This window comes from Podarcis bocagei, assembly GCF_964188305.1.
Source record: "Podarcis bocagei genome assembly, chromosome: 14".
NCBI lineage: Eukaryota > Metazoa > Chordata > Lepidosauria > Squamata > Lacertidae > Podarcis > Podarcis bocagei.
The window spans coordinates 11,289,116-11,306,185 of NC_138139.1; the positions used below are offsets into that span (position 1 = coordinate 11,289,116).

Genomic DNA, 17,070 nt, shown 5'->3' on the forward strand with positions numbered 1-17,070 from the left:
CTGCAGTAAGACTTCAAAATATACCTCCTTGTTCGAGAAATTTATAATCCCTCTTTGCTTTTCATAGGATGGGAAGGTGATTGTTTGGGATGCCTTCACTACCAATAAGGTAAGTTCCTTGCGTTTCTGATTTCCCTCAAGGCCTAAAGAATGGATGTGTTTGATGAATGTGGGAGGGCAACAGAAGGGTCTTTGTCCCTTTGTCTTCCATTCCATGTTGAAGACCTGCAAATTCTGGTTGGCCTTGGTGGTAACCAGCCAGTTTGGGGGTATGTTTTAAAAAAATAAGTTGGTTCATTTCAATGTGAAGCTGGGACAATGTGGGACAAACATTCCCATTCTGCTAGAGCAGGCATGTCCAACAGGTAGATAGTGATCTACTGGTAGATCCCCATAGATCACAAGATACTTAGTGACCCCCACCAAAAAATAAAGCTTTGCCTACCCTAAAAAAAGCTCAACAACTTTGCAACTTTGCCTGTCAATAACAATGGGTAGATCAAAGCCATTATTTTTATAATGTGAGTACATCACAATCTCTTTGAAGTTGGACGTGCCTGTGCGAGAGGGTCCAAAGGTATGATGGAACAAGGCATGTTGTTGATAAGTTTCTCTCATGTTACAAACATCACGCACTTGTAGTCACTTCCCATCTTTCAAATTCAGTACAGTGGTACCTCAGGATGTGAACGTGATCCGTTCCGGAGCCCCGTTCGCATCCTGAATAGAACATAAGACGTGCCTGCACATTCGTGGGTCGCGTTTTGCTGCTTGCGCGCATGCGCGTGACGTCATTTTGACCGTCTGTGCATGCGCGAGTGGCGAAACCCGGAAGTAATGTGCTCCGTTACTTCCGGGTCACCGCGGAACGCAACCCCAAAATACTTACCCTGAAGCATATTTATCCTGAGGTATGACTGTATAAGAGAATCCTACTTTACTATCATTTAGTGATATGGAAAGGATTTGCAAATTGACCCTTAAGATGCAAGAGATGATTTGTGTTTCAGGAACATGCGGTGACGATGCCTTGCACCTGGGTGATGGCATGCGCTTACGCCCCTTCAGGGTGTGCCATTGCTTGTGGGTAAGTGGGAGCCTCTGGATTAAAGCCATTTTTTATTGTTGCACTGAGCCAAGGGGGCTGTTTCCTTCCCTCCAGTATTCCTTAAAGCACCTGATGACAGCATGGGCTTTTTTAATAAAGCTTTTGGCCAACTCAATAACTTTGATGCTGACTTAGGTTGTGTATATTTTGATGACTGCTGGATTTGTTTTATTGTGTTTAGTGTGTGTGTTGTTAGCTGCTTTGAGATTCTTTGGAAGATAAGGCAGGAGAGAATTGTTTTCATAAATAAATAATAGATTGCCTTAAAAGGTAAATAAAATAACTGAATTCCTGCCTTAGACCAGGAAAAAGCAAACCTGCTACGGAAGTGCAGAGAGATCTTCACAATATAATTGACCGACTTTTATGTGCTTGTTAGTGGTTTGTACCCAGCACTCCTAGGAAATTCTAGGAGGCCCAAAAAAAAATCACGGCAGTTTCAAAAGGTTCAGTTCAGCATCTTGATTCAAAATGGCTTCCGGTCATATCCAAAGATAGATGAAAATCTGCTCCTTGAGCTTGGGAAACATGATGAAAAATTAGTTTACAATATCTTCAGAGGTGCCCAAATGCAAGCAGACAAAAAAACCCCACAACCAAACCTTTCCCACGTGTGCCCAAAAAAAGCAGCTTTTGATAAAATAAAATAAAATAAAATCAATCTCACTAGAAAGCCACAGTTAGAAAAATGTTTTAGAAATTACAAAAAAAGAAGAAGCAAGAATTTGAAAGTAGCATTTTGGTAGTGAGAGAAATCCACAGATTACAGTAAATCTGGGGAGATCATGGTTTTACTGACTCCTTAAGTTCTCCTAAAGGAGTGGAACTGGCAGATTTGTCTAGGTAGGAAGGGAACGCCACAGGGACAGGTGCCGCTGCAGAGCGAGAGCTCTGTTTCTTGCAGACTCACTTCAGTTAGAGGTATCATCTGAAGATAAATGTCTGTGGGGAGGGGGATGAAGTCACCCCCTAAGGCAAGGGTGGGGAATTTGTGTCCTTCCAGATAGTGTATCGGACAAATAGGGTAAAAAATGCTCCTAGCCATCTTGTAGGGAGTGGATTTTTCTTCACTTCAGACTTCCCTTCCACCTCCTCAAGCCTTGCTTTAGGCCACATGTTCTCATTATTCCTTTTTTCCAGCTCCACTGCCTCCTTAGCCAGTAGCCAGTGAATGGGAACAGGGCCTTTCCCTGTGGGTCTGAGTTCCCCAGGCAAACACACAGCAAAATGGAAACTGGGCAGCCAAAAGCAAAACTTGCCAACGGTTAGTGCTCGTGCAACCCATGCTTAAGTGATATCTTTTTCTCTTACCATTTCTTTTTTTAAAACTCTAGGGGTTTGGACAACAAGTGCTCTGTGTATCCACTGACATTTGAAAAAAATGAGAATATGGCGGCCAAGAAGAAATCAGTTGCCATGCACACCAATTACCTGTCGGCTTGCAGCTTCACAAATTCAGATATGCAGGCAAGTACACTCCAGTGTTAGAATCATAGTTGTTGAGTTAGAAGGGACCCCAAGGGTCATCTAGTCTAACCCCGTGCAATGCAGGAATCTCAACATGCAGTCCCTCATCCAATTGGAAACCATACTGGACCCTGCTTAGCTTTGCAAATGCTGATTGTAGACAGCTGAGTACAGATTTATAATGACGTACCTGTGCATGTGGGACGCGGGTGGTGCTGTGGGTTAAACCACAGAGCCTAGGGCTTGCCGATCAGAAGGTTGCCGGTTTGAATCCCCGGCGACGGAGTGAGTTCCCGTTGCTCGGTCCCTGCTCCTGCCAACCTAGCAGTTTGAAAGCATGTCAAGTGCAAGTAGATAAATAGGTACTGCTTTGGCGGGAAGGTAAATGGCGTTTCCGTGCGCTGCTCTGGTTCGCCAGAAGTGGCTTAGTTATGCTGGCCACATGACCCAGAAGCTGTACACCGGCTCCCTCGGCCAATAAAGCGAGATGAGCGCCGCAACGCCAGAGTCGGTCACAACTGGTCAGGGGTTCCTTTACCTTTACCTGTGCATGAGAGATGGTGCAAGCTTTTATTTTGCTCCCGGGGAGCTGTGTTGCATCCTCCCTGCCTTCACTCTTGTAAACACAATGTATTGACTTCCTTTCCCGCCTCGCCATGTGATTTCCAAATAAAGGAACTGGTTAGTTGACAGAACCAGGATCTGAACCTGCAGAGTTAGAATACTGTATTTTTCGCCCTATAGGACGCACTTTTCCCCCTCCAAAAATGAAGGGGAAATGTGTGTGCGTCCTATGGGGCGAATGCAGGCTTTCGCTGAAGCCTGGAGAGCGAGAGGCATCGGTGCGCACCGACCCCTCTCGCTCTCCAGGCTTCAGAAAGCTATCCGCAAGCCTTGCGAGCCTGGGGGAGTTCCTGCGGGCTCTCAAGGCTTGCGGGCAGCAGCCTGCATCCCGAAGCACAGGGTGCCCTCCGGAGGACGCCCCATGCTTCGGGAAGGTGTCCGCAAGCCTCCCGCACCCGGCGGTAGGTCCCGCCGGGCGCACGAGGCTTGGGGCGGCAGCCTGTTCTGGGGACTGGGCTCTCCGTCCCCAGCCCCGCAAGCTCCCAGAGCGATGCCAAACCTGTACGCAGCTTCAGCATGGCTCTGGGTCCCGTTCTGGGAGCTGGGGTCGGGGGAAGCTCGGGCTTCCCCCGCCCCAGCCCCGCGCCTGGGGGGGGGAATAAATTTTTTCCCCTTTATTCCCCCCCCCAAATCTAGGTGTGTCCTGTGGGCCGGTGCGTCCTATAGGGCGAAAAATACGGTAAATTCCAGTTTGCTGAGCTTAGGCTTGACAGGAAACCGTGGTTTATTAAAAACCAAAAGTGGAAGCTTTCGATCGTATCTATTTCCCTTGCATACGAAGAAAGAGGAAGAAGGGGGTCCGTGAGAGTCTGAAATAGTTCATGTTGAAGAAGACAGACACAGGCGATGGGAATTATAGTCTCCCACATTGGCAGAGCACAACATTGACTGTCTCCTCTGTTGGCCTTGGGTCTAGCAAACATTACATTCTTTATTCATTTGTAGGAATTTTGAGACAGCTCAGTATATAAAATACCCGGGTGAAGTAGACTAGATTTCAAAATAAAACACAAAAGCACAGAAAGCATCTTCAGGAGTAAGCACAATGCGGCTGAATCACACTACAGGGAAAGGCTTCATGAATGAGGAAGTTTTAAGCAAGCGTCTAAAGATCACAAGATAGAGCAGTGGTTCCCAAACGCCCCCTGCCCCACATACCACTTGAAAATTGCTGGTAGACTACTTAATTGTTTTTCTGTCTGTTGTATGAATTGTAATGCACTGTGCTGGGTGCGATGCGCTTTTTAATTGTATTTTGATTGCTTCTTTCGTTGATATAATGTATTACAATTTGAATTTGCACAAAAATCAGATTGTAGTACAATAAAATACGATATAAGAAATAAACATATAAATAAAAATGCAATTGAAAACCAAAGTTAATACTTAATGCGACGGATGTGCCTCTTGTGTTAAACTTCGCTCCTGTTTCTCTCTGCAAGGTTAATAACGCATTAAAATAATAACATGAAAGTAAGAGGCATTTGTTCTTTCTGGGCCCCATTGCTGTCATTAAAAGCAATATTACCAAGATTAAATTTATTGATTCTGTCATCCTATTAACTTTATGAGACATAATAAAACACAGATCACCTCAGGGCCGGCCCATCTATGAGGCAAGGTGACTGCCTCAGGTGGCAGTATCCATGGGGGCAGCAGATCCCAATGTCAGTCTTTCTCCACCTCCCATGTTTGTTCCTAATGTTTATCTCCCCTCACCCTTTCTTCCCTGACAGGGAGGGAGTGCTATTTTGGGGTCTGCCTCAGGTGCCAAGATGTCTTGGACCGGATCTGGGATCACCTGAATGAAATCTGCCGACTGCTGGAGGTCCATGGACCACAGTTTGGGAACCCCTAGAAGCTTGGGAGGTATCCAGAAGGAGGGAATGTGGACTAGAACCACAGTGCAAGAAGTGGGGATTTAATCCTTTCCTTCCTAACCAAGACCACTGCCCTCCCATGCTGCCTTTAGCAATCCATGGTTAAAAAAGAGATTCTCAAATGTATGTGTGGGTTGAGGGCAGGTCCTGGCTTTGGGAAGGTTGAAGCCTACTGTCCTAAATGGTTGATAACATCCTAGGAAGCTGCTTGCTATTCTCTCTCTCTCTCTCTCTCTCTCTCTCTCTCTCTCTCTCTCTCTCTCTCTCTCTCCCCCCCCCCGAACTAACTAATCTCAAAGAGAAAACACCGATTTTAAAACAGGAAAAAATAGATTTCTAAAAAGAAAAAAGGAGCTTCATCATCATTGCTACAGAAATGTAGACCTTGTGGTGGCAGAACCTTCTCAAGGATTTTAAAAAATAAAATAAAAATACAGTGGTACCTCGGGTTACAGATGCTTCAGGTTACAGACACTTCAGGTTACAGACTCCGCTAACCCAGAAATAGTACCTCAGGTTAAGAACTTTGCTTCAGGATGAGAACAGAAATTGCGTCGCAGCAGCGGGAGGTACCTCAGGTTAAGAACAGTTTCAGGTACCTCGGGTTAAGAATGGGCCTCCAGAACGAATTAATTTCTTAACCCGAAGTACCACTGTAATCCAGAGGTTTTCAACCTTTTTGGGTCCACGTTTCCCTTGACCAACTACATTCTTTCTGCGGCATCCCTGTGGGGCTCAGGAGCCCAGTTATGTCACCCCTTGCCTACAGAGCTGGCAGCCTCTCACCCTTTTTCAAACGCCCTCCCTGGTGGAGTGTTCCCTCAGCCTCCTCTCCTCTCCCCTCTCCTTGAGAGTCCTTCGGGCTGCCGTCCTTGGTCTCTGAGCTGCCACTCCTTGCCCCAAAGAGGGGTGCTTTCCAGAGGCACCATTCGTTCACCTGCGGCACTTATAGCCCGGGGCTGCTGCAATAAACAGCTGTGCAAGTCTTTGGGAGGCAGAAACGCAAGAGGGCATCAGAGGAGGGAAGGAAGGAAAGAGGGACAGAGGCCAGTGTTGCCCGCGGCACCCCTGACCATCGTTCAAGGCACCCCAGGGTGCCATGGCACCCTGGTTGAAAACCACTGCATTAATTCAAAGCTCCCATTAGAGCAATGGCCATTCTAGGGACATTCTGAGAGAGACAGTGAAACATAGTGGCCACTTATGTGAGTCAGTGTTGCCCTTCTGACCCAATTTCACTCTTCCTGATGGGGGGGGGGTCCACTTCCTTTTACCCCTGGCTCCCCTCTCGCAAATTGCAAGGCACACTTTCCCATTTGGAAGATTTAATCGCATCTCTGTGTTTTGTTTTGTTTTTGCTAGTTTCCACTACAACTTTTCCTGCCCCTTTGTGTATGCCCTTAGGTTTGGCATTGCCGTAAAAATTTCAAGTTGCAGGCTTTACAGTGGTACCTCGGGTTAAGTTCTTAATTCGTTCCGGAGGTCCGTTCTTAACCTGAAACTGTTCTTAACCTGAAGCACCACTTTAGCTAATGGGGCCTCCCGCTGCTGCCGTGCCACCGGAGCATGATTTCTGTTCTCATCCTGAAGCAAAGTTCTTAACCTGAAGCACTATTTCTGGGTTAACAGAGTCTGTAACCTGAAGTGTATGTAACCTGAAGCGTATGTAACTGTATTTTATTTAATTTATGATTTTCAATTTTATACATTTCAATAATTTTATAATCATTTTAACATCTCAAAACTTGACTTCCCCCTTTTTCTGCGGTTCCTTAAATTTACTTTTAAATATTTTCTGTATATCCAAATTAACTTAATTTGCTCATTTATTCATCTGCTTTAAATATATATTCTTATAAAACTGCAGTTTATTACATTAATCCTGCCAATTCTCTTATCTGTTTATGGTTTATTTGTAAATATTCCGTAAACCATTTCCATTCTTTCATAAAAAGTTTGTTATCTGGATTTCTTGCTTTTCCGGTAAGTTTGGCAATTTCTGCATATTCTATGAGTTTTTGTATCCATTCTTCTTTTGCTGAGACGTCTTCTTCTTTCCATTTTTGGGCAAGTAACATTCCTGCTGTAGTAGGAATAAATAAATCTGTATACATGAATAAATTTCTATACAGTTTGGGGAGTTCTGTCCCCATAATACCCAAAAGTTGCAGGCTTTAGTGTCACACAGGTATAAGCAGGGAAGACAGCACCCCAAGTCTACATCTCCGTCTAATTTGGGCTCTGTGTTTGCTGTGATTACACCAGACACCTGCCTTTTAAGGCTACAATTTAAGCACCACAGCTGGATCTTTGACTCCAGTTTCTGTGGCAACAGACACTCCTCATCATCTCAGGTTTATTACTGGAAGCCTCAGAATGGGAAATCATAGCTTACCCTGAGCTTCTTGCATCCCAGAATAGCAGCAGCTGGAGCTTCAACAGCTGTTGAAGAGAAAGACATAAGCCTGTTCTTGATTTTGCAGCGAAAAACACTAAAATAGCACCTCACATATTCTTATACATTGCTCGCAGGTGGGGTGGGGGGTGGGAATCCATATTTAGGCAGACACCCGTTATAAAATGGAAAAGAGATTTATTTACTTTATTTAATAAATCTGTACCCTGTACCCTCACAGGGTGGCAACCAATTAATAACTGCCAGTATACATAACGGTGGCAGTTTCTTATGTAAACGCTTCAGTTTCTTATGTATTGCACTGTGTTGCATTAAACTCGATGGAAATCAAAATAAAATAGAATAGATAAGAAAGGAAAGCTGCCGTCAAAATGCAATTAAAAAACATGTAGTATCTAGCAGTGTGTATTACGATTTGTACAACCGGCAGAAGATCATTGTCTGCCAAGACCCTCAGCAATTTTCAAAGGGTCTATGGAGGGGGGAGTTTAGAAGACACTGGTTTAGGGTCTGCTATGGAACATGATTTATTGCCTGTGCTGTAGCTTATAGAACGGAGCCTTTATTGCAGCTGAAATCAAGAGGAATCAAACCATCTTTCCCAGGTATTCCTGTTTGACTTGTTTGCTACGCAGTGTCTCTTTCAGTACCCTGCCAATACAGTGGTACCTCGGGTTATAGACACTTCAGGTTACAGATTCTGCTAACCCAGAAATAGTACCTCGGTTAAGAACTTTGCTTCAGGATGAGAACAGAAATTGCATGGCGGTGGCAGCAGGAGGCCCCATTAGCTAAAGTGGTATCTCGGGTTAAGAACAGTTTCAGGTTAAAAACGGACCTCCAGAACGAATTAAGTTCTTAATCCGATGTACCACTGTATGTTGATTGCCCAGGCAGAGGGAAAGTATTTTCATTTCGGCCCCAAAACCATCCCAGTGTTTTAGGGCTGCCTGTTTACAAGGCTGTTCAAGGAGCAGAGACATGACATCAGGCCCTTTTTTTAATGAGAGAAACGGTTTTAAAATGCAACCACAAGGGGGCAATTACGGACCCAGTCTAACGATCTTGAGTTTTGCTGAGCTGCAGACAATGCAGGGATTATAAAACTGAAAGGCAAAATAGATGTTCAGTAAATCTGTAGCCCTCATCATTTCTCTCCCCCCACCCTTTGCTGGTTAAAAGGGGGAGATAGTAGTCAGCCAAATAAATATTTTTATCTGAGTGCCATACTGGACATTTCCATAGTAATGAGTTATTTGGAAGCAAACGTTTTGAAAACAAAAGAGAGTAAATATTCAGTCGATAACCTCAGCCTCGCCTTTTAAAGCCACAAAATATTTTATTATTAAAAGTGTGAATACCAGAAATTCCTATTTTGCCTTGAAAGAATACCAGGCGTTCCAGAATCACAGAGACGTTTCCCATGTGTGAAATTAGAGCAATCCCATATTCTTTCCTTCTCGTACCACTTTTCTCTGTATCTCCCATGTTCTTAGATTGTAAATTATTTGGAGTAGGTTTGCTTTCTGTGAAGCAGAGTTGGAGGAATTGATCTGGGTTCCCCAACACCATGCCCACTTGTCAAGGGCCTGATATCAGGTGACAATTCCCCCAACCCCCTTGGTAGCATGGCAAGCTCCACTAACAAGAGAAAGTTCAATCTAAGTTAGGTTTGAAGTTACCATCTATCAGTTGTTAGGAGGTGAGCCTAGGCCTGTTTCCTAAAGGAATGGCTGGGCAACCAATCCAGTGTTTTTCAAAGCTGTGGCATGCTACAGCTGTTAAATACTCTTCGTATAATTTTTCCATGTTATTAAAAAAAGAAATGAAACAAAGATCATTAAAAACAACAACTACCTTTTAAACTAAGGTACATTTTTAACTAAGGTAGTTTAAAAAACTAAGGGACGCAGGTGGCGCTGTGGTCTAAACCACTGATCCTAGGGCTTGCTGATTGGAAGGTTGGCGGTTCGAATCCCTGCGACAGGATGAGTTCCGGTTGCTTGGTCCCTGCTCCTGCCCACCTAGCAGTTCGAAAGCATGTCCAAGTGCAAGTAGATAAATAGGTACCGCTCCGGTGGGAAGGTAAATGGCATTTCCGTGCACTGCTCTGGTTTCGCCAGAAGCGGCTTAGTCATGCTGCCCACATGACCTGGAAAAACTGTCTGCGGACAAACATTGGCTCCCTCGGCCAGTAAAGCGAGATGAGCGCTGCAACCCCAGAGTCATTCGCAACTGGACTTAACTGTCAGGGGTCCTTTACCTTTACCTTTTTAAAAATGAAAAGAGGAAAATTGTTGTGGTATCAATGATGCCAGCCTTCTTAGTCATGGCACCCCCTACTGGTGGCTCCCACCCCACCATCTGAAGACCAGACTTTTAACACAAGCTGCTGCTTTAGCGTGAAACTGTGAGTCAAATGGATGAGAATAGAAAGGGGAATGACTCAGATACACCCGTGAAAATGTGAAACAAAGAATCCAACTTTAACATGAATCAGTGGAGACAAATCTTTGACAAATCGTGTTTCCTGCTTGGCAGGGGGTTGGACTCGATGGCCCTTGCGGTCTCTTCCAACTCTATGATTCTATGATTCTTTCTTTTTAATAACAGTTGTTTTCTTTTGTTTCCCCCTTCTCTCCTAAAGATCTTGACTGCGAGTGGAGATGGCACCTGCGCTCTCTGGGACGTGGAAAGCGGGCAGCTTCTCCAGAGTTTTCACGGCCACGGAGCGGATGTCTTGTGCCTGGACCTTGCTCCTTCAGAGACAGGGAACACGTTTGTGTCGGGGGTAAAAGCAGATTCATCTTTATGCAGGATGGAGGGAAGGAATTGCAGGGGGAGACACGAAGCAAATGAAAATCTCTCCAAGTGGAAGAGAGTATTTTGTAATATTTTGCTACGTGCCCTTTCTCCCGATTAAAGCAGGCATTGCTGTTGTATCCCCAGCTGCACTAATGCAGAATGAGAATATAGTCCTTCTCATGGCTTACTGAAAGCAGGGCTGTGTTGCCTGTTAATCCTAGGAGCTGTGCCTGCTGCTTTTCGCAATCAAATATTATTTCTTTTATAGAAACTTTTATCTACCACTTTTCAGCCCCCATAAAGGCACACAAGGAAAACACAATCCTGATACAATACAAATTTAAGAACAGTAAAACCACTCTTAACAACACACAGAATTAGAACCTCAAAACTGACACTGTCAGCAACGTCAACATATAGCAAAAACCCAGGAAAAGACTGGTGAAATGGAGAACCTTTTGACTGTCCACCAGAAACCCGTCAATGGAAGAAGCCAGTCAAACCCCAAATTTCAACCACTGGGGTGTGTCATGTGACCCCCCAGCTGCAGCTCCCTTGGCAGCCCAGCAGGGCTTCCAAGGATGGGTGCGGTTGATGGGCGGTTCTTCAGACATCCTAGTCCCAAGCCATTGAAGACTCTTCAAGACCCAATTCTTCTTGAATTGGGCCCCAAAACAAATGGGAAGCGAGTGCAGATGGGACAGGCTTGGCATAATATGATCCAAAAAGAAGATAGCCCAAAGCGTTATGTCAGCTGCATTTTGCACCAACTTCAGTTTCAGAATGTTCTCCAATAGCAGCCCCACACAGAATGCATTTCAGTAGACTAATCTGCAGCTGAACAGGGTCCATATAACTTTTGACTAGATCCACCTTCTTCAGGATGGCACAACTCAAGCCCCAGATGAAGCTGGGCAAATGCACAAATTCAGAGCAAGCTATATGTCCTCCCCGGATTGGTTTGTCTGGATTAAGCCTTTGGTTAGCACATATCCAGTCCATCTCTGCACCTCCTTTGTAGTAACTGAAAAGGAAAGATGCCAGCATATTAATGGCACTCAATTAAAAAACTGAGGTTAGTGGGTTGGGTGGGGGCAGAGGCAGTGATGGTGGCATCTTCTCGTCCCAGCTTCCTCCAGAAGAAAATTACCCTCTGCCTGATTCTCGCAGAGGAAAGCTCCAGTGTTTCTTCACTTGCCAAAGATCAACGGCAGGTGTGTATACTTATGTACCCAAAACAGTACCACCCAGGCACAACATGGAAATATCATCAGGCTTGAATGAACCCTGAGGTTTGCAGAAGTACAAACAGTTCTCAGTGGGGTAAGCAGAGGAGGGAATAAAACTTCCAAGAACTGCCCAATGTGTTCTGAGTATGCTCCATTTCTGTGGAAGGAAGGCTTGCTGATTGTTAGCAAGTCAAACTCTGAGGCCCGTGGGATGGGTTTTCCACCAGTGATTTAGAAAAATAGCAGAGATCATCTGGGGTGGTGAAAAAGGCCTGTGGTTAATCTCACCCCTCTTGGCGAGGGGTGTCGCACAGCAGTTCTTCTTGTTGAAATAATTTGATGTTTGGCGTAAAACAGGTCTGAAAGCAGCTCAGCACTTTCTGGAATGCCCTTGGAATGTGGAAGGAAGCCAGCGCCATATTGATCTTCATATTCTTGTGGCAAAAATTGCAGAAGTAGGAAAACTCTTCACAGAACCATCCCCCCTGTTTAAAAATATATTTATTGATTTGGTGTTGTTGTTTTTTTAAAAAAGCAAGCATAACAAAATGAGAGAAAACAAAGAATAAAAAATGCAAATCATAAAGGGACAAAGGACAAAAGGACAAAGATACAGTGCAGCTTCCAAGGGACAATAAAGTATTGACTTGTACAAAGTATCCTTTTACAAATAATAAAGATACATGAAAATAAAAGTATTCTCCACCTGTGAGTTCAGTCATTTTTTAAAAAACTAAATCCCTGTGCAGAGAACCATTGATATTTCCGCAGTTTGCCTTAGGCTCGATATATGAGGGGGGTATTTCATTTTTCACCTTTCTGTGATGAAATTGAGACTGAAGACAACTTGCAAATAAAACTATAAATCGCAACAGACCTTCAAAATAAACCTGATGATTAAACAGTAAACAGCATCATAAAAACCACCATTGGTTCCATAACCCACTTGATCTGCATTGATTCTTCCTGAGGATATAACTGAATCTTTATTGACTTTTGTTTTTTAGGGGTGCGATAAAAAAGCCATGGTTTGGGACATGAGGACTGGCCAGTGCATTCAGTCATTTGAAACCCACGAATCGGATATCAATAGCGTCAGGTCAGTAGATCCTGTTGCCACACATTCATGTAATTGCATCGAGAAATGGTTCATTAGTGCTGACTAGCAAAATACCTGTGAGGATAATGTACAAGTGGGAAAGTGGGAGGGTCAGCTTTCCTCTCCACCTATCAAAGCTAGCAGCGTCTCTAGCCAATGAAGGAGCAGCACTGGCCCTGTGGACAGCGGCGTAGCGTGGGTTATCAGCACCCGGGGCAAGGCAAGTAATTTGCGCCCCCTAACCCGGGGCAAGGCAAGTAATTTGCGCCCCCTAACACCTAACCATGGTCATTAATACGACAAGACGCGCGTCTTTGGGCGTCGCGGCGCAGCCTTCTCGGTCTCCCTCCCCGGCCCGGCTAGTCCCGACGCAGCTTCTTTCTGGCGCGGGGAGGGGGCTTCTTTCTGGCGCGGGGAGGGGGCGGCTCTGGGGCCAGTGCGTCGGCAGGCCTCCGGCGCGGGTGGGGGGGCCCCGTCGGGGCGGGTGGGCGGTCTTGGCGCGCAGGCACTAGAGCGCCGCCGATGGCGGGTTTGGCGGGCTGCGCGCGTCCAGACAGCGACCCGAGCCTGGGCGGCGTGGCGCTTGGTGCCGGAGCCTCCGCCCGCAGCGCCCCGTCGGGAGACCCGGCCGGAAGGAGCCTCGAGCCGGCTGTCGGACGCGGTTGAAGCAGCCAGGGCGGCATGGCAGGCGGCGGCGGCTCCTCGGCGACTCCACGCGGCCAGCCCAGCGCGCTGGCCGAGCCCCGCAGGCGAACGCTGCCCGTCGGTGAGGAGGGGCTGCCTGGCGCGCCCTCCGTGGCCCTGACGCATGGGGACCGCGGCGAGCGCTGAGAGCCGCTGCCAGCTACAGCCTGCGCCCGAGGCTCTTCGGCGACTCCGGAGGCAGCGAGCGCGCCCCCCCAGAAGTTGCGCCCGGTGCGGCTGGCACCCCTGGCACCCCCCACGCTACGCCACTGCCTGTGGAACAAACCTTTGCTTACCAATAGCAGGGGTAGCCTGGTGGGCGGAAGGCCCCCACTGCAGTGACCTTGTGGGGAGAGCCATTCCTATCCCTTTGTCACAATCCTGCACGACCAAGAGAAAATTCGAAGAGAACTGGCTTTTGAGTAAAGGATTGTTGCATTTTGCAGGCTTTGGCAATTAATTAATTACATGGCAGATTAAAACTCTTTCTCAGCATTCCCTAGTTTGCACCTCTGTGCTTTTGAAGTCATAGGCTTTGCTTTAAATGTACTTGTTTTCCAGTCCAGCTGTCTCCTCAAAACGTTTTCTTACAAGCCACACAGAGTTGTTTTATTTATGTAAAAAGGTAAAGGTAAAGGGACCCCTGACCATTAGGTCCAGTCGTGACCGACTCTGGGGTTGTGGCGCTCATCTCACTTTATTGGCCGAGGGAGCTGGTGTACAGCTTCCGGATCATATGGCCAGCATGACTAAGCCGCTTCTGGCGAACCAGAGCAGCGCACGGAACCGCCGTTTACCTTCCCGCCGGAGCAGTACCTATTTATCTACTTGCACTTTGATGTGCTTTTGAACTGCTAGGTTGGCAGGAGCAGGGACCGAGCAACAGGAGCTCACCCTGTCGTGGGGATTCGAACTGCTGACCTTCTGATCGGCAAGTCCTAGGCTCTGTGGTTTAACCCACTGTGCCACCCGTGTCCCTTTTTATTTATGCAGCAGGAATTAATGTAAAGTGGAACATGGGAAGCTGCCTTACACAGAGTCAGCACCAGACAGGCAGTCGCTCTCCAGGGGTTGAGGCAGGAAATACAGAATTAGTGCATCATCACATTGCATCATGACATTGATGATATTTTAATAGCAAGCTTGTCATGATTATGGTTTATAGCAGTACTAATCACTTATAAAATTATCGTGGCTTACCAGATCCACTATCATATGAGCAGAGGATTTTCTGTAAAGAAAACCCTATATTGATATTAGCAATTTCCCTTTTTATAGCCTTTTGTAAAAGTAAGGTACAGTGCATTTATCTATTTCCTCTCTTTTTATTTTCTATTGCCTCTCTTTTTCATTTACAGGCTAGATTACAATTAATGCAGTGATTTGCAATCATTTTGATTGAACTTGCACTGTATCATCCAAGTGAAATAATTTTGCAACAGATAATGTAAATAGATAAATACTAACAATTGCTATTTAAAAAAAACAACCTGGAGAGGTATTGCATAGAGATGTTATCAATACTAAATTACTAATTAATGTATGCATTCTTTGGGGGAGAAAATGAGGTGTTACATTTTTCTTTGCTTGAAAAGACTGTGGGTTGTGGTTCAAAAATTCTGGTTTTGCTTATATGAAGAGCCAGAGCTTGCTGTCAACATGGCCTGTTTCTCTTTACCAAAATTAGAAGCAACAGTTTGAAACTTTATTCATTATGCAGAAATGAAAGCTGTTGGCATTGGGGTGGGTGGGTGTTACAGGTGCCTGAACTGACCTGTCACCTGCTTTGAGACCCTCTAGAATTGCATGTGCCAGGTGGGCAGTGAAATCTGTCAGAGCTGCATTTCATAAATTTGGGGGCCATGATCCACTTTTACCTGTAAGAGAACCGCAGAAAGTGGTAATTCAGTGTTCTAATTCTCAAGTCTTGATCATTTTAACTGTGGCAATTCCACTGCAACCCCAACCTATCCAGGTGAACTGTAGGGGAGGAGGTGGGTGGACAAATTTTGGTGTTATTCTTTTCTGCTTTTAGATGTTGAATTACCACTGCTACCTCATTTACCTCTATGTGTTCCTTGTTTTACTTACCTGCTACTGGATACCTGTAACGTTCCTGTATGCAGCATATAGAAAACAAATAAAAGTTGGGGAAATATCTTTAATTCCTATATTTCTAACGCAACACACTTTCTGTTCTCTGCATAGGTACTACCCAAGTGGAGATGCCTTTGCCTCTGGCTCAGATGACGCCACAGTACGTTGCCCTATTTCATCTTCAAAAGCCTGGCCGTTTCCCAAATGAGGGCTGGGGGCATGGTCCTCAAATCACCCTGGCCATTCAGTATTTTATTATGGCTTGTTTATTTTGTACATTCTTTACTCACCTAATACTTGGTGGTCTCCAGAGGAGTTGCAGCCCTTTAAAAATGTACAAATGTGCTCTTTGTACCCTGCAAAGAGGATGTGGGATCTAGGAAGTGTATGATGGAGCTATAAGATGCCCATCTGTAGGTGTGGCAATCTGAACTAGCTGCAGGGGCAAGGCTGATACATAATTGAGCCCATTGGCTTTTTCCCTTAGGGATAAGTGACCATTGTGATTGCAGGCATAAAGAGGTTAAAACTGGGTCACCCGAAGATATGTTGTTGGACGCCAAGGGCCTCTTCCACAGTGAATTACCGTATTTTTCGCTCCATTGGACGCACCGGACCATAGGACGCACCGAACCATAGGAGGGGGAGAACAGGGAAAAAATATTTTTTCTTCTTCTCCGCCTCTAAAACAAGGTGCATTCAAGGTACATTCACCAGAGCTTGTGGGGCTGGCGGGGGGGCGAAGCGCTGCTTTCCCCCACCGCCAGCCTCAAAGATCCCTGAAGCCTTTGGAGCGTAGCGCCCCGCTGCCCTGGAGAGGTTTGCGCTCAGCCGTCCCCAAGCTAGAGCAGCGAGACGGAGCCCTCCGTCTCGCTGTTCTGGCTTGGGAACAGCCTTGCTAGCTTCTGCAGGACAGCGAGGTGAAGGCACCCCGCTGCCCTGGAGAGGTTTGCGCGCAGCCGTCCCCAAGCTAGAGCAGCGAGACAGAGCCCTCCGTCTCGCTGTTCTGGCTTGGGAACAGCCTTGCTAGCTTCTGCAGGACAGCGAGGTGAAGGCACCCCGCTGCCCTGGAGAGGTTTGCGCGCAGCCGTCCCCAAGCTAGAGCAGCGAGACGGAGCCCTCCGTCTCGCTGTTCTGGCTTGGGAACAGCCTTGCTAGCTTCTGCAGGACAGCGAGGTGAAGGCACCCCGCTGCCCTGGAGAGGTTTGCGCGCAGCCGTCCCCAAGCTAGAGCAGCGAGACAGAGCCCTCCGTCTTGCTGTTCTGGCTTGGGAACAGCCTTGCTAGCTTCTGCAGGACAGCGGGGTGAAGGCACTCCGCTGCCCTGCAGAGGTTTGCGCGCAGCCGTCCCCAAGCTAGAGCAGCGAGACGGAGCGCTCCGCAGTGCTCCGTCTTCCTGTTCTGGCTTTGGGCTTAGCGGCGAAGCCTGCATTCGCTCTATAGGACGCACACACATTTCCCCTTAATTTTTGGAGGGGAAAATGTGCGTCCTATAGAACGAAAAATGCGGTATTTTAATGGCACTTAAAATATTTTGGTTTGGCAAGGTTCAAAACAACCGCAAAACCTTTAACCTGGAGGCTTTCCCCAGAATGTTTATTGTGTCATATGGATGCATAGCTAATCACAGGTCTACAGAAAGGGTATAATGCAGGTCTACGC

The 17,070-nt window shown here is 46.3% G+C and overlaps 1 protein-coding gene across 1 annotated transcript in view; it reads left to right on the plus strand.

Annotated features, from left to right (window-relative positions):
- The window catches only part of GNB5 (G protein subunit beta 5), a 38,224-nt gene that overhangs the window by 11,901 nt on the left and 9,253 nt on the right, over positions 1–17,070 (plus strand). The window contains exons 4-9 of the mRNA XM_081170109.1: positions 68–109; positions 1,011–1,087; positions 2,443–2,575; positions 10,143–10,286; positions 12,537–12,628; positions 15,521–15,569. Coding sequence (XP_081026235.1) covers positions 68–109; positions 1,011–1,087; positions 2,443–2,575; positions 10,143–10,286; positions 12,537–12,628; positions 15,521–15,569 — 537 coding nt within the window. The remainder of the gene's footprint in view (positions 1–67; positions 110–1,010; positions 1,088–2,442; positions 2,576–10,142; positions 10,287–12,536; positions 12,629–15,520; positions 15,570–17,070) is intronic.